This window comes from Dermochelys coriacea, chromosome 3 (assembly GCF_009764565.3).
Source record: "Dermochelys coriacea isolate rDerCor1 chromosome 3, rDerCor1.pri.v4, whole genome shotgun sequence".
NCBI classification, from domain to species: Eukaryota; Metazoa; Chordata; order Testudines; family Dermochelyidae; genus Dermochelys; species Dermochelys coriacea.
The window spans coordinates 127,546,854-127,565,241 of record NC_050070.1 but is presented as its reverse complement, the minus strand read 5'-3'; the positions used below and the strand labels follow the sequence as shown (position 1 = coordinate 127,565,241).

At 43.3% G+C, this 18,388-nt stretch overlaps 1 protein-coding gene across 4 annotated transcripts in view; it reads left to right on the top strand.

Annotated features, from left to right (window-relative positions):
* RPS6KA2 (ribosomal protein S6 kinase A2) overlaps nucleotides 1-18,388 on the top strand; it is a 483,007-nt gene that overhangs the window by 340,983 nt on the left and 123,636 nt on the right. For all 4 annotated transcript variants that reach the window (XR_006280060.1, XM_038396537.2, XM_038396539.2 and 1 more), the window contains 3 exons: nucleotides 5,545-5,625; nucleotides 7,529-7,608; nucleotides 11,383-11,489. Coding sequence is in view for 3 of the 4 variants with exons in the window: in XM_038396537.2 (XP_038252465.1) it covers nucleotides 5,545-5,625; nucleotides 7,529-7,608; nucleotides 11,383-11,489 (268 nt within the window). In the remaining variant the exon portion in view is untranslated. The remainder of the gene's footprint in view (nucleotides 1-5,544; nucleotides 5,626-7,528; nucleotides 7,609-11,382; nucleotides 11,490-18,388) is intronic.

The window sequence follows — 18,388 nt, the reverse complement described above, 5'->3', positions numbered from 1 at the left end:
TGACAAAGGTCTGAGCAACTAGGGAGGAGTTAAATGTTTTTGTTTGGAACACTGCATTACAGTAAAATATCAGTGTCACGAACTGACAAATCAACCACACACCTCATTTGGACCAGAAGTATGCAATCAGGCAGCTGCAGAGACCAAGGGGAAAAAACCAAATACAATATAAAATTTTATTAAACTATTTATAAAAAGAGGAAACACAGCATTTTTCTGCTGCATAGTAAAGTTTCAAAGTTGTATTAAATCAATGTTCAGTTGTAAACTTTTGAAAGAACAGCCATGACGTTTTGTTCAGAGTTACGAACATTTGAGTTATGAACAGGTTCTACTGTAATTATAGCTCCCACTATGAGCAGAAACTATAGTATCCATGACCTTCCCTCTCATCCTTCCCCCTCCCCCTCACACATGCTTTTTCTCTTGCAAAGCTATCCATTAAAGAAACAATGACAAGTTACAGTTTAGAACAAATACAATTTAATTTTATTAACCTTCCCTATATGTTAATATTACTTTGCAGATCATCTGCGCCCCAATTTGCTTAATTAAAGGTTCCCATTGAGTTAGCCCAACTTCCTGCTGAAGTGGTAGACATTCTGTGGCTTCTACATTAAGCAAGGCCCTTCTGATTTGACAGAGTCCATATTAACGATGTGACTTTGTTAGCGATGGCATGCATTTAGCCTAAGGCACATCTGTTGAAAATTAATATTTTTTCTTCTTTAACTCTTGACCAGATTTGATGTCAGCAAATCACTCAGCAAGAAGGGATGGGTATTTTTGGTTTAATTTTCTTAGGGGGGAAAAATGCAACTGATCGTCTCTAGAGTTGGAACTTCTTTTTACCAGTGCAATACACTTTGTATTAATCTTCTTTCTCTTCTCTTTCACTTCAGTCCCTTGTGGCTATGAAAACTATAGCAACCGTCTAGCTAAAAATCCACTTTTAAGAGAAAAAAAAATTTCTCCTCCCGTCCCAACCCTATCATATTAAATGGACTCATTCAAATGTGGATCACTTTTATTACAAGCTGGCATACACTTTCTCCATTGTTGTAGGATATGACAATGTAGTCACTTCTGTTTCACATCTCCCAGGCTCGTAGAAGTAATTTATAGATCATTTATTTATCCTAGATTGGACAAGTGAGTCAGTGGCACAGCCAGGATTAGCATTCAGGACTTCCTGAATCTCAGCCCTATACCTATTCCTTTGGGCCAGCAGTTTCCACACTTTCTTGGTTCACATGGCACCATGTTAAAAACTTGTTGTGAGGTGAACTGACAGAACGCCAAGATTACCTACCGTAGTTCGGGAAGCTCAGCTCTAGGTGTACTCTTTCCATCTCTGTTATGTAGCTTAAAGTTGAGAGGCAAAACACACATTTTGACCTAAATCCAATACTGGATATACAGGGCAAAAGCTTTCCTGTCACTAAGAGTTCAGCAACTGGGCACCATTTCCAGTGAACAAACTGTTTATGCAGATAAGTAAACAACATCTGTTAGTATGCATATCACCTGCCCAAACACTATACATTCCTGCTTCCTGTGCACACTGTAGATGATACAAATCCCAAAAGGGGCTGTTAGGCGCTGGAGATAGGGTTTGGCAGCTGAACAATCCCCTGCAAGTACCAAAAGAGGGGTAGGAATTGTGCAGCCTAGACAGCATAGCCCTCTCAAAGGCCTGGAGTAAGTGTTTGTTCAGCAGCAGACCCTTCTAGATAGCCAAGTGAGGGGACAACACTGAAGTGAACCACAGCACAGGATGCTAAGCCTTCTGGGATGACAGAGTAATGCAATCCATATGCATAGGTCCTCCTCATAAACAAGTTTGACTGAATTTAGGATGATGCAAGTTGTCTCCTATATCAGCTGATCCAGCAAAGGAAAGTATAAAGTTACGCACCCCGATGTAATGACGTAGACAATAGGAAGTATCCACAATAGTTCCAAATACACACATCAGTGCTTTTTTGGTTCACTGGGCCAGGTGTCTTCTTCCCTCACATCCAGCCACATATTCAGACCCTACTAATCTCTCCCTATAGGATCTGGAGAATAATCCCGGAGCGACCAGGACCCAGCAATCTGGAATGACTGAGCCAGAGTTGACTCACAGACAATCGATAAATGTCACCTATTTATGCTGGCTCCCTACATGCTACGATGCAGGCACTAAAAGTTTTGAGGCCAATCCTGGACACAAGCACAAAATTGTAGATTGCAGCGGGCAGAGCATTTTCATACGTAGGGCTCCACCTGGGGAAGATTTTGTTAGAGGAGCTCAAACTAAGCCAAAGCCTGACCCTGTTCAGGAGAGCCTTTCCACATCAACACCAGCCTCCACCTATATCAAAAATGTAGACGGGACAGGAAGAGCTTGAGCGTACGGAAAATGCCAGGATGAGAGAGAGAGAAAACCTGACCTTCCCCCACAAACAGAAAACCTGCCTAGGGTGGGGGCTGGCGGAGAGAGGGAGCGTCTCTTGATTTATGCTGCCCATAGCCTTGTATGGCATATAAATACTATGGTGATAGGGCCTTACAGATATTCAAAATGGAATAACAAACCATCAGCTGTCTCCATCCTGAAGAATGTTAATCCATAGAAGGAAACATAAATTTAAAAGCATGCACAGCCCAGAGGCACTAAAGCAAAAGAGAGGTGATATAGGAGGAGGAGAATAGAGATGGATCTGCTTTGCCATAGAACGTGAGAACGCATCTGAGCAATGGACTAAATGACAGATGCTATGACATCAGGATGCCAGAAGTGGGCCCACATAATTGCTGTCCCAAGGGCACCCATGCCAGGAAATATGTAATGCAAAGGGGCAGAGAGAGCATATCACCCACCTATTGGTCAAACTGTAACCACTGGAGTACCTGTGTGCCACAACAGTCTTTTTAGTTGCCCCTGGATAGGGAATGGGAGATTAGAAGGATATGTAAAAAGGGGTCATCAGGCCAAGACATCAGAGAAGCTGTGGTGCATGTTATATGGAGACATAACACTCTCCTCAATATCACATGGGCATGCTACAGCTTCTGTCTCCATGTGGGGAGGCAGATGGCATACCATCATGACAGGCTGATGAAGTCCCAAAATGTGTTACCACCACCTTGATGAATTAGATATAATTATGTGAGCCAGATAGGCCCAGTGGGGACTGTTAAATGTGGCTCAGAGATAATCACACAACATGTAACCGGGTTACGTCCAGTGTTGCCTGCCAAAGCCCGAAATCTGTTTTTAGAACAGACGTTTTCTTATGAAGAATAAAAAGGATTACAGATCCGCAGTCCCCAGAAATACTGACTAGTAAGGACTGTGGTGAAGGGGCAGATGACTGTGATGCTGAAATTCCTTATACACATTGCTCTTCAGACCCATTTCAATTGCCTCTTCACTAGCAAACAGTATCCCCCCACCACCACCACCACTTAATGCCACCATCCTATTATAATATCCCATTCCTCATATAGCACTATCCTGATACAGCACCTCCCTCTGTGCTCTCATCAGCCCAACAGGATCCTGGCGCTCACCTAAAACCACAACACCCTAACAAGGTGTCAGGAAAAATACCCAATGGGATGAGGGAGTCCTGCCATTGTTCGTGGCTATGGCCACGCGTATTTGATGCACATGTACACACATCACAAATATCACCTCTGCGACTACATTCGACTGCTCTCAACTAATGTCTAAAATAACTTAAAACCAAAGCTTTTTATAATGTGATGTAAAAAAATGTCAGCACAGCGCTATTGTCAAGCACCAAGCAGTATAGGGGTATGGTTGGTGTGGTGGGCATAGCTGGGTGGCCTTTCTTTGTCTATGATGGCGAGAGAGCTTTACAGCTGATTTATACTGTTACCCATGGTGGGTAACAAACCACTTCTGTTTCTGCCCACTTCTACCTCTCTACCCTGTCACTCGGGGCTGGTGCATGGCTTACGTGAATGTTTTGGGAGGTTGCCTGCATTTGGCAATAGCTAGACTTCAGGAAGCACTCCTCGTAGTATATCCATTTGATTGAAATAGTAAATATTTTATGCAGGAAGGGTGTAGCAGTCTCTACCCCAAGCATTCCTACATTGGGTACGTGACTGGCTACTTGTGGTGTATGGCATGTACAGCATGAGAAATGTATGCCCCTGCCTAGCTTTGCATTGCATGACTATATGATATGCCATCTTTGCACATGGTATGGAATTTGGGCCTTGGTGTGGTTGGATTTTACTACAAAATGGCTTGAATTGAGGAAGCAGTGTGAATGGCTGAGGATTACAAAATCATGCTTATATGGGTCCTGTCTTAAATAAAACATTAAAATAGCTAGAGACCCACATTTTTCCAACATTCAAGGGTTTTCATATCTGAGATTTTGGTTTGGACCAGTGTCTATAAACCAACAATTTTAAAAGAACAGTTGTACAGAAGAAGGTGTCATTGCACTCTAATATATGCATTACTTGGGTGTTGGAGGCACTCAGCTTTTGACCTCCTATTTATCAATACACCCAACACACGTACATGTGACAACAGAACCGCAGTGAGGTCTCATGCATTATTGACTAAAATAGACTCACAACCCAGTGGGTGGGTGCTGCAGCTGAGAGATGAATAAATAATGTGGTACAAGAAGGAACAATAAACCTAAACAACTTTATTAGAAAATCAGTAAAACTGTGATCAAGAATAAAATACATCTTTAGGATCAAGGGATGTTAATCTGAAATGTGGAACCCAGCTTCGTGTTGTGAAATTCTATTAAAAAAAGTTACTATGTGATCTTCGGTTTGAGTCTTGATTAGTCTGAACCCTATTCACATCTGTAATTATTTTTTCTCTTATTCTTCATTCATCTGATCCATAAAAAAATCATTACACTTGCTTCTGCCCTGCAATACTTGTCTCTGCAGATGAAGATAATAGTTGTCTCTTTTGCCTCAGCCACAGACTTTTCCTTTTTACTAATTGTATCTGATTGGGAGCTTAAAATATTTCATCTAAACCACATCCAGGTATTCAATGAGTCATCCTTATTGCTAATATCAGCACAGCACAAGTACGCTTAAATGCACGGAAGATTAACCTACCATAGTCTCTTGATTAACTTGCCATGGTCAGTTGCTGTTATATTCTATTTATTTTTAAATTAGATATTGAGTTTATATAGCTTTATTTTATATTAAAATTCTTTTTTGTATACCTTAATCTTCCTATTGTTTATATTGCCTTAGTGCCTCAGAGCTCAGCCAAGATTAGTACTAATCATTGTACAAATGTAGAGAAAGAGACAGTCTCTTACTATCTACAGGAGCTTACTATCTACAGAAACAAGACAGGCGGTAAGGGCAGGGAGAGAGGCAGGGAAGGTGAAGTGACTCGCTCAAGTCACACAGCAGGCCAGAGGCAGAGTCAGGACTAGAATCCAAATCTCCCGAGTCCCAATTCAATGCTCTCTCCAGTGCACCAGGCTGCCTCTTAACTGATTGCTCTTCTTATTGTTCTCTCTCTTATAGTTCGGGATCGGGTGCGATCGAAAATGGAGAGAGATATTTTGGCAGAAGTGAATCATCCCTTCATAGTCAAGCTTCATTATGGTAACTATAATAAAATGGAATTCGGATTCACTCATACGTGTGTTTTGGGATTGTAATTGGATCTGTGTCATTTCATAAGAATGCCACTTTGCTAAATACTACCCCATTTCCACTCAGTTATGGATGACTTCATTTTCCTTATATCACAGGAAAATTTCAGCATGAGGAGGAGAGCTCAAAACAAATTTGATACAAGGTGTAATGTAATGATGGTGTTACTAGGGGGATGTTGATGGGATAACAAAGATGTATAGGCCAGTTCTACCACCCCTCTTCAGCAAACAGTTTGATTATTAGATTCTCTTGTTTCCAAAGACTATTAATAATTGATAGCACTCACTAAATTTCTATAAACTATTTACTCCTGGGGGAATTCTGTGCCATTGCGCAATGCAGACTGTTGCAGAAATTAACGTCCGCACAGAATTTCCTTTCCCACACAGAAATGGGCTGCAGTGCTGCTGGCCGCAACTATGGGCTGATGGACCCAGCAGAGCCTAGCTCGCACATAGAAGACACTGCCGTGGGGAGTGGACAGAGCTAGAGGGTTCCTGGCAGCTACAGTTCCCCACACACCCTGACGGAAGAAGAATGCGCAAGGCTGGGACCGAGCATCAGGCTGTTTCTCCCTGTGGATCCCTGGGCTTTGCGGGGGAGGGGACCAGGTGTCTGGTCTGTGGGGAGAGGGTGTGGGTATCTAGGCAAGGAGGGGGCCCTGCAGCTGAGCTCTGTAGGGAGGGTGTGTGGATATCTGGGCAAGGGTGGGGGTCCTGCAGCTGGGCTCTAAGGCAAGGGGGTATCTGGGCAAAGGTGGGCCCCATGGCTCGGCTCAGGGTGGGACAGGGTGCGAGTATCTGGGGGGAGAGAGCCTGCAGCTGGGCTCTTGGGGGGGGAATCTGGGCGGGGGGCCATGACTGGGCTCTTGGGGAGAGGGGTTTAGGTGTATTGGCAGGAAAGCACTATGGCTGGACTCACGGGGGAGGGGTTGTGGGTGTCTGGCCCCTTGGCTGGGCTCTAGGGGGGAAGGGAGCAGAGAAACAGGACCTGAGTTGTTGTAGGGGTTTCTTTAACTCTACTCCTGGGGGAATTTTTGTGTGTGTCTGTATTGTTACACACATACTTGACAACAGGTATTTTGAAATAAATTACCAAAATAATTGAAATTGGCATGATTATGTTGTATTATTTTGACATATAAAATTTGCAGAATTTTAAAATATTGTATGCAGAATTTTTAATTTTTTGGCACAGAATTCCCCCAGGAGTAACTATTGCAATGCTGATTAACTATTGCAATGCTTTCAGTTACACAGAGCAGCTTCCCCCTAGATTTGCCTGTCTTAGCCCAGCAAGCTCCCTGAATTCTTGAAGAGTCCTATTGCTAGTGCAAAGGGGCTTCTGTAAGCATTTTGAACAGCTGTAGCTCTCTCCTTCCACAATTCTGGGAGCCTCACTGACTAGTTTTACTCTCTTTTCTTCTCTTCACCCTGTGCAATGGAAGGCAGCCTTAGCTTCATTAGGTATATCTACACAGTAATTAAAGCCCTGCAGCTAGCATAGATCAGCTGACTTGGACATGTGGGGCTCAGGCTACGGGGTTCTAAAATTGCTGGGTAGGCATTCGGGCTCAGACTGCAGCCCAAGCTCTGGGACTAGGTGCTAAGCATGGAAAAGAATTCGTTAGTAATAAATCTCCATCTCCCAGCTAACACAGGATTGTTCCCTGTAGTATGGTCTAGACTGCTTAGTCCAGCAGAGATCTTAAAAAATTCCATTCTAAAAGTGAAGTGTTAACATGGTAGGAGAGTTAGCGAACGATGCAGAATTAATCAATAATATTCATTCTTTGGAGACATTGTAATGATTTAAAACATCCAACATCTCCATTCTTTTTCTAATGCAGCATTTCAAACAGAGGGAAAGTTGTATCTAATACTAGATTTCCTACGGGGAGGGGACCTTTTCACAAGACTCTCCAAAGAGGTAAGCCCATTGATTTTTTGTGTGTGTAGAACACAAAATAATGTCTAGGATCATTTTCAGAATTTGTGTGTGTCCCTGGGTGTATTTTCATTCTATGTAACTGAATTGGAGCTGTAATTTGTTACAATTTCCCTAAACCTTTTTTAATACTTATATCTACATTGTGTGATAAGTGACATACCTGACAGAGCGTGAGCATCATGTTAATAGAAAATGTAATTACAGTTTACTCCCAACGGTTAGATCATTGCTAGTTCCTTCTCATGGTAGAATAACCCCAGACTCATTGCTAAAAAGAAACACATGCTAGCTGTGATGTGGAGAGAAAAGATATACCCAGATTCCCCACTCTATGCAGCCTATGCTCAAGGGACCACATGTAGCAGGAACACGTTCTGGGTGGCTAGAGAGTTCACAGGCAGCTCAGGTTGAAATGCCAAAATCCCTTCCAGGTTTTCCAGTTTTCTTCACCAGATATTTTATACTTTGCAGAAGTCTCTCTCTGCACTCCTTCAAATAAAGGCCAAAATTTAAAACAAACAATCCGGCAAGGTGACCCTTATGTTCCCCCAGAGTTCCCTGCCATGGCTTCTGGTGAGTAAAATTCCTGTCTCTCTCTTTCATGGAATAACTTAGTCCCTCCTTACTGTAACTGAGTTCATCTATCCCTGATTAGCTCCCAGATCGGAGAGACTCCCTGAGCTGACTCTGAACCCTTTGGAATTAGCACAAAAACACAAAGGGTGAAATCCTGGCCTAATTGTAGTCAATGGCAAAACTACCATTGATTTCACTGGGGCAAGATTTCACCCGAAGTTGTTAAGTGGCTCTGCAAGGTCTTTTCCTAGAAGCCTAGCTCTGGCAGGAAGCAGCAAGGTTGTGAGGGCCCCTCACAAGGTCATTGAAAGATCAAGGACACCTTGTTGTGCTAGGTTAGCCATGCTACTTTGTCTCTGCCCTTCTGTCCCAGTAATTGCATTACCCCAACCCTGGACAGAGATGGTGACTAATCCTTCAGTTCCAATGATCTTTCCTTAATTTAAAGAAGAGTGATCCAGGCTTCTCACTCTCTCTCCTCGTGTAACTTTTTATTTTTGTTAAACATACATTATTCATAATACAGCACCTTTTAGTCTGAATAGAACATTTCACAAGTCAAACATTATTCCACACTGCTTCCCAGAGTTAAATCCCCATAGATATATAGTTACATAATAAAAAATAGCAGAGGGGAGAAAACTGGCAGAGAGAATGAGAGAGAAATGAGGAAATAATTGTTTTCAGATTAAATTTGAAAAGAGGGGGAGAGTCAATGAGGAGGACAGACACAGGACAGCTGCTGATGGGGGCAGGGGCTGCCAGGGAGAAGGGTATTGCACCAGTCACGGGTGAGACAATTTAAAAAAAACACCTGGTATGACAAAGTGGAGGGTGCAAATGCAGGGGGAGAGAGAGAGAGAGAAGACGCATGTGAATAATGCAAGCCAAATTCTTAAAGCATTGCTCTCACCTGAAAATTGGCTTTTTAAATTCACGTAGAGCAATGACAGCAAATGTTTTTTTAAAAAATGTATTACACTATTTTAAATTCTAGATCAATTTGGTTCTACCTAGCACCTGGTAGAGACAGTGGCAGAGGATGTTATTCCAATGACACCATTGGCTGAGCTCATCGGAGATTACAAGTTTCTGACCGAACCTTTGTCTGGGACTATTGCCAGTGGCATTACAAATCCCAAGGAGTTTAACCTGGGGCACATGGTTGCATACTGGGTCTGGCTGCTGGAGAGAAGCAACAGCTAGCAGTGGAGGTGGGGATGGGCACAGCTGTGAGACAGAACCCAAGGCACAGGGTGTGGCAGCTGTGCAAGCTAATTGGGCAACAACAGATGTGATAGTACTGCAGAATGTGGACAGTACTGTCCCCTGCAGCAGGTGGTGGAAGTCTGAGTAGACCAAGAGACACCACCTTCCTTTGGTGCTAGCAGTTCTACTCTCACCTGTCTCAGCTGTGTTCCGGCTCCTCTCCCTGCTTCCTTGCTCCTGGAAAGGGCATCTCTCCTTGTCTCCATTCCCTTCCTTCCTCACAGGTTCCCACATGTTCCTCTCCATTCCCCTGCCCTCCTGGAGATGTGGTGAGAGCTGCTGCAGCCACCAAAGGAACAAATCTGACGGTGACCAGGACTTGAGCCACCAGCACCAGGAGGAAGACAACTCCTGCGTGGCTGCCAGGAAGGTCTCTAGAAGACAGCATTATCCCACCTCCCCAAGTGATGCTTCAGAAGCAGCCAGCTGGGTAAACTGCAGCTGCTGCTCAGCTCCCTGAGTTCTGCCTCACAGCCAGTACCTGCGGTTGCCATACCTTAGCAGTCAGGCTTCCCAGGGGTTTGCTCTTGCCCCAGGCTAGACTAGTGGGGGAGCCACGTCTGGTCCTGTAGGTGTTTTGCCTGTGCCTATGCCTTTCACTGTGTTCTATGTCTCATGTCACCAGGGTGAGGTCTGATAGCAAATGTATGTCTCAGCAGGTAAATTAAAGAGGAGCTTGTCATAACTAAGAGCCCAAGCCCACTGAAGTCAGTGGAAAAACTCCTATTGACTTCAGTGGGGTTTTTTTGTGATTGGGCCCTAAGTCTACACATGCTGCATATTCTGTTAATATTTTGGAACTAAATATAAATCATTTTATAAAACACAAAGCATTTCAGTTCACTTTTAGACAAAATAGGTCCATATCTGAGCTTGTGGGAATTTGGGAACCACATACCAACATTTTAGTAAACTAGGAGGTATGCCAGTACTAAGGGCCTGACTGTGCACTGTTGACTTTTTGCCATTGACGTCAATAGACTATGGCTCAGCCAGGAGTGAAAGTAAGTCTAGTGACTTACCGGTACGGGGCTGGGCTGGGGCCAGCGCTGGCCCCCGGAAGCAGCAGGGCCTCAGGCAGAAGGGGTGGGGCTGGGGGAGGTCAAAGCCAGCCCCGGCCCACCCTGTACCGGCAAGTGCCTCCTTCCCCCTCCCCGGGGTAACAGCGGCAGCTGGGGGGTCTGGCAGCGGTTTAAAGGGCCCTGGGCAGTAGCGGCGGCCGGAGCCCTGGGCCCTTTAAATTGTCCCCGGAGCCCCGCCGCTGCTTCCCCAGGGCTCTGGCAGCAGGGCTCCGGGGACGGGGCTCTGGCCGCCACTACTGCCCCAGGCCCTTTAAATCGCCCTCGGAGCCTGCCGGAGCCCTGGGGAAGCGGCGGCGGGGCTCCAGGGACAATTTAAAGGTCCCAGAGCTTGGCTGTCGCTACCGCCCAGGACCCTTTAAATCACTACCCCAGCCCTACCACCACTATCCCAGGGCTCTGGCAGCAATTTAAAGGGCCGGGGGCTCCAGCTGCTGCTGGGAGCCACAGGCCCTTTAAATTGCACCTGGGGAAGCCGATCCAGCCTGGTATGGCGCACCAGCTCTTGCCGGTACGCCATACCGGGGAGTATTGGCTTACTTTCACCTCTGGGCTCAAACCTGATTTATATTAGTATGTAATGTCAGCTGAACTGACCAAAAACAAGAATGAAAGCAGCATGATTTAAGGGAGAGGAAAATGTAGCTGAATGAACAGAATTTTGTCATATAACCAAGAGAACCTGATGAGGAGGGTTAATGTGAGTGCAGACAAATACTGACAAATTGAATCTGATATGATGGTCTTTCTTGCAATCCTGAGTCAGAGAATTCAAATCAATCTGTTATCATACAGTGATTAGACTTGTTCTTCTTTTCTTTCTGACTAGGTAATGTTTACAGAAGAGGATGTCAAGTTCTACTTAGCTGAGTTGGCCTTGGCTTTAGACCACCTCCATAGTCTTGGAATTATTTACAGGGATCTAAAACCAGAAAAGTAAGTTAAGGAGAATAAATTAACTGAAAACTTATATATGAACCTTTTAAATCACTTCCTTGTTATATTAGTAAGTCACAAAATGCCAAAGAAAGTCCTTAGGTATCTTTTTCCTTATCTTATCTGAGTATTTGTAGCGTCCTCATCGTCATATATCTGAGCATCTCACCATCATTACTAAATTTTATCCTCAACACCCCTGTACAGTAGGTATTTACACAATTTACAGATGGGGAACTGAGGCACAGTGTTGATCAAGTGACTAGCACAAGGTTATTCTAGAGGAGGACTGTGGTTGAGCCAGGAATTGCACTCTGGTCTCCTGAGTCTCAGCCCAGTGTCCTACCTACTCAACCAGCCTTCCTACCCTACCACTTCAGCATGATGTGACACAACATCTACTATAGTCCAACATTATATAGTCACAGAGTGGGTGCCCTATTGCTTTTAACTGGATAAATTATCTCCTTTCAAAACAAGATATGGAATAAGGTCCCAGATGAGGTAAATCTAGAATAATGCCATTACTCAGGATTTGTACTATTTTAATGCAGATCAGATTTTGACCCTAAAGTTCTTTTCTCGATTTAAACAAGTTTACTTCTATTTGTAGCAGCGAACCAGTATAAACTGGCCTTAATCCTGCTGGTTTACAAACTATTCAGTAATGTTAGCTAAATTTTGCCAAGAGTACTGGTAAATTTACTGTTTCTAAAATGCTAGTGTTCCCCCCCCCCCTTTTTTTTTTTTGCTTTTTAAAAATATTTATATTTACTACTGAAATAAACCAAATGACACCCATAGTGAGATGACTGCGAGTCAGTTGATATTTTTTGTTGTTGCTCTGTTCCAGTTGACTTGTGGTTAGCATACATTGTTCCATGCCAATTTTAATAAAACGTGCTTCAACCTTTAAAAGTTATGAACCTTTTTAATGAAATATTCAGGTTTGTTTAAAGGAGATTACAGTGTAGTGCAGAAACAGAGCCAGTCTGACTATCCTTTATGCTCCAAACTCTAAGAACATAACAATATTCTTTCCCTTCATGCCATGCAATTTAAATAAATGCAGTTATTTCTTCAGAGTGGTGTGTAATCAGTTTCATACTTCCAAAGGAAAGAAGAAGCCAAGAATATTGGAAGCTTGATTTTGTAAGGAGTTGTGGACAGGAAGGTTGTATCCACAAATACGATACAAATTACATAACTTTCAAATTCAGTTTCATGTATATATTGCAGTCATTTTGACAAACCAGTAGATAATGACATGACTAAAACTATATGTCATTTACTCAAAAGACCATTTCACAAATTACTAAAAGTTCCAGTCATTTTTGGTTAAATGAAAATAAGAACCAGAAATTTATCAAATGCAGAAAGTCATCCACTGAATTAAACATCTAAAGGAATAAATGTATCACTTTATTACCAAATATCAAATATAAAAGAACATCTGTCATCAGTAACAAGTGCCATATGTTTTTGTATCTCTATCTGCCAGCAACCCTTTTGATTTGACTTTGTTTTCGTGTTTAGTTGATTCATGTTTGCTAGGCAATCACATACTGCATTCATGAGCACCATAAAAAAGCAAATAAATAAATAAATAAAATAGTGTTTGTGATCTTTGATTCTGATTGCTCTAATTAAGAATCGTGCTAGTGTGCTCTACTTGATGATATTGTTTCTTTTGTTGGGGAATGGCACATTCTCCACTGCCTGTTGCTTTGGCCAACCTGTGAAGTACTGAATCACTGCTAGAAAATAATCCTAATACAAACCCATTTAAAAAACTGAGTTACGGTGTAGTTAAGTTTGTAGGCACATGGCTGTGAAGTTGTGTTTAACAAACAAAAAAGTGAGAAATATAACAAAAGTCAGAGTTAATGGTAAAGTGACCACAAAAATGAGAACAGGCTCATTAGGCCCCTTAAAAGCCAAAAACTAATAGGCCTCCAAAGATTATATAAACTGAACTGGTTTTAGCCGTGTTGGGAGCCATAATGTAGAGAGCCCACTAGCTGCTAATGCTATTATTCATTCTCATGTCACCTAATCCCGCTTATAGTAAACCTAGTAAACATGGTGCTCAAAAAACCAGTGTTGGTAGCCCATTTACACTAGGGCTCCCACTGGTGCAAACATCAGTGGAGCTGAACCAGTGTTAGATAGGCCTTCTGTTGTCTTTATAGTACTATCCAGTCAAATAGCTGAGATACAAATACATCTCAGAATTGCACCCTCAAAAGAGCGAAATTAAAGATCATTGGTAAGGTTGCAAAGTCAAGTACTCAAAAGTTAGGAAATGCCAGAATTAAGATTCCCTATGCAATCTTTATTCCACTCCCTTGCATGTCTACATTATGATACAGTTTTTAATTACATGATTACCTATTATTTTTCCATAGGACCCCTCCCTCATTCAGTGCAGTCATCCCACTCCATTTTTCTCTCCAGCTTCCAGTCTTCTTGCACAGCTAGTCCCAATTTCATTCCCTGGCTCCCAGTCTCCCCCCAGCTTCCTCCCCTCCTCCGAGGTTCCTTGTCATAATCTACTCCTCCCACAGGTCTGGCTCATATCTCCTCAGGTCACCTTTGCATTTGAATAAAGCAACTTCCTCCTCCCTGGTGCCTGGGCCCAGTCAGGGGGCTGGAGTATCATTGAGAGCATAGGAGCACTAGGCTCTCTTCTTTCCGCACAGGTGCCCAGACCCCGCACAACCCACAGCAGCCCATAATTTCAATTTTAGGGAAGGTCCTGATCAGTCCCAGAGCATGCTCAGTGCAGATGGAATCTTCTGGGAGTTTAGCTGTTAAAATTCTGAACATGTTCAAGTTGCAATTTTTTTCAAAGACATGTAACTTGGCCAGATTTTCATCGAGATGGCAAAATGAACATCCCTGACACAAAGGCTACCCCCGCCAAATTTCAAGTGCCTGCTCCAAAGCATGGGGATGCTAGAGCTTTTTACCCACAAAAGGTTGCTTTAATTTTTTAACATGAGCAAAACAACATATTTTTTCCTAGCTTCATTCTTGTAAATGGATGAACTGTTTTAGATGAAATTTTGTCCTCCCCCTTTCCCCCCAAAAATATTCAACCTGAGGCAGACACCCAGCATGGAAAATTTTAGCCCAAACACTAGAAGTTCAGCAAAGATTATAAATAACTGGAAACAGGGTCTTATAATGGGATATCAGCAACTTTAATAATAGGCAGTGCTACCAATTCAGTCTGTAATAAATGACTCTGAACACATAGTAAATAAAGCTATACAAGGGAATCCTTCTAATTACATTGGTGTAGATAAGAGCTTGTCTACACACAAATGTTCGTACTGCTTTAACTATACCAGTATAGTTAAAATGGTACAACCCCACATGTGTGGACACAGTTATACTGGTATAAAGGTGCTTTATAGTAATATACCTGTTCCCATATGGGAAGGGGAATAAACTAGCCTGTATCAGGCTTTGTCTACACCAGTACTTTTGTCATCAAAACTTCTGTCGGTCAGGGGTGTGAAAAAACACTCCCCTGACCAACATAAGTTTTGCCAACAAAAGCACTGGTGTGGACAGTGCTATGTCTGCCGATATAGCTAACCCCACTCATTGGGGGTGGTTTAATTATGCCGGCAGGAGAGCTCTCTCCCGCCAGCAAAGAGCAGTTACATAGGGGACCTTACAGCAGCACAGCTGTAGTGGTATAGAATAGCATAGAATCATAGAATATCAGGGTTGGAAGGGACCTCAGGAGGTCCTCTAGTCCAACCCCCTGCTCAAAGCAGGACCAATCCCCAACTAAATCATCCCAGCCAGGGCTTTGTCAAGCCTGACCTTAAAAACCTCTAAGGAAGGAGATTCCACCACCTCCCTAGGTAACCCATTCCAGTGCTTCACCACCCTTCTAGTGAAAAAGTTTTTCTAACATCCAACCTAAACCTCCCCCACTGCAACTTGAGACCATTACTCCTTGTTGTGTCATCTGCTACCACTAAGAACAGTCTAGATCCATCCTCTTTGGAACCCCCTTTCAGGTAGTTGAAAGCACCTATCAAATCCCCCTTCATTCTTCTCTTCTGCAGACTAAACAATCCCAGTTCCCTCAGCCTCTCCTCATAAGTCATGTGTTCCAGTCCCCTAATCATTTTTGTTGCCCTATTCTGGATGCTTTCCAATTTTTCCACATCCTTCTTATAGTGTGGGACTCAGTACTCCAGATGAGGCCTCACCAATGTCGAATAGAGGAGAACGATCACATCCCTCAATCTGCCGGCAATGCCCCTACTTATACAGCCCAAAATGCCGTTAGCCTTCTTGGCAACAAGGGCACACTGTTGACTCATATCCAGCTTCTCATCCACTGTAACCCCTAGGTCCTTTTCTGCAGAACTGGTGCCTAGGCGCTCGGTCCCTAGTCTCTAGTGATGCATGGGATTCTTCTGTGCTAAGTGCAGGACTCTGCCCTTGTCTTTGTTGAACTTCTTCAGATTTCTTTTGGCCCAATCCTCCAATTTGTTGAGGTCCCTCTGTATCCTATCCCTACCCTCCAGCATATTTACCACTCCTCCCAGTTTAGTGTCATCTGCAAACTTGCTGAGGGTGCAGTCCACACCATCTTCCAGCTCATTAATGAAGATATTGAACAAAACCGGCCCCAGTACCAACCCTTGGGGCACTCCGTTTGATACCGGCTGCCAACTAGACATGGAGCCATTGATCACTACCTGTTGAGCCCGACGATCTAGCCGGCTTTCTATCCACCTTATAGTCCATTCATCCAGCCCATATTTCTTTAACTTGCTAGCAAGAATACTGTGGGACATCGTATCAAAAGCTTTGCTAACGTCAAGGAATCTTTCCCTTCATCCACAGAGCCAGTTATCTCATCATAAAAGACAATTAGATTAGTCAGACATGACTTGCCCTTGGTGAATCCATGCTGACTGTTCCTGATCACTTTCCTCTCCTCTAAGTGCTTCAGAATTGATTCCTTGCCACTGTAGGGTCCGTAGTACAGACATAGCCTTATGTATCTTTATACCAATATAGCTATTGTGACAGGGTCGGGCCAGATGGCTACAGGAGAGTAATAGAAGGCAGATATATTAGCCCCAGGCTAAGTAGGTCCCTTTTCCCTAGGTAAGGTAATGGAAGGTTCCAGAACAATCAGGAACCTTCTAGAGACAATTAAGACAGGCTGATTAAAACACCTGCAGCCAATCAAGAAGCTGCTAGAATCAATTAAGGCAGGCTAATTGGGGCACCTGGGTTTTAAAAAGGAGCTCACTTCAGTTTGTGGTGTGCGTGTGAGGAGCTGGGAGCAAGAGGCACTAGGAGCTGAGAGTGAGAACGCGGACTGTTGGAGGACTGATGTGTACAAGCATTATCAGACACCAGGAGGAAGGTCCTATGGTGAGGATAAAGAAGGTGTTGGGAGGAGGCCATGGGGAAGTAGCCCAGGGAGTTGTAGCTGTCGCACAGCTGTTCCAGGAGGCACTCTAGACAGCTGCATTCCACAGGGCCCTGGGCTGGAACCCAGAGTAGAGGGCAGGCCCGGGTTCCCCCCAAATCCTCCCAACTCCTGGTCAGACACAGGAGGAGTCGACCTGGACTGTGGGTTCAGAAAAACGGCCAAGCTGAGGGCTGCCGTGAAGCTCCAAGGTGAGCAAATCCGCCAATAAGCGCAAGACCCACCAAGGTAGAGGAGGAACTTTGTCACACGATGTTCACATTAGGAGCTGTACTGGTATAAGTATATGGGTAAAAATTACTGGATACCATTTTTAGATAGGGATTTGTTAGGGTGGTCACTCTTTAAAACTTTCTGTTTTGCCTTAGATTACCAGATAATATTACCATAATATTAGCAGTGTTCCCTTTGCTTCTCTATGTTCCTCATACAAATATCTAGAGAAAATTACAAATATTGAGTTAGTGTTATTAACCACCTATTAATCACAATTGACAAGTTTTTAAGTGCAACCTCTGCACACCAGGAAGTGTTGTGATGCTGAGAACTAAAGGATCTAATCTAAATAGCCAAAAATTGGCTTTCTCAGTCCCGTTGAAACCAACGGAATTATTTGTGTAGTAAAGTATGATTCAATGTAAGAATGGCCGAATCGATCCCTTAAAGGCGGCCATTAAATGCCAGAAAAACATGCACAGTTCATGAAACCCGTACATGAAAATGTATGTTTGTATTGATGGTGTGGTTAAAGTAGTATGGAGGATTTGGGAGAGTAGCTCTACCTCCTACCAAGAAGTCATAGGTCATTTTCTTCCTTTTGTGGTGCAAAGGACCAAATTCATACTTGATGTAATTCTGTTGTAACTCTTCATTGTCTTCACTGAATATACTGGAGTTACATAACGAATGAATTTGGATGCACAATCTGCAGTGCTGCGGTTGGGTGACATGATGCAAATATTGTACCACAATAACCACTCAATACAATGTGATGACATCCTAAATTTGTGAATGTCTCCTGTTTTATGAAGATATTTTGATCTCTGGAGCTGTGAGGAACTTTCATAATAAAACCTGCACCCAAATGAAACTCAAATGGTGTTTCAGATTTTCTTAACAACCAGAATGTCTGGCCAAGTTTGCTGAAAAGCATAAAATCTAGGTTACATTTCATGAAAGCCTGACCTAAGTATGGAGCAAATCTGACCAAAATCATGAAAACTTCGAATAGCTCCTGTCAAGGTTCCTTCCCCCCTCTGAACTCTAGGGTACAGATATGGGGACCTGCATGAAAACCTCCTAAGCTTACTTTTACCAGCTTAGGTTAAAACTTCACCAAGGTACAAACTATTTTACCCTTTGCCCTTGTACTTCCACTGCCACCACCAAATGTTTGACTGAGTTTACTGGGAAAGCGTTGTTT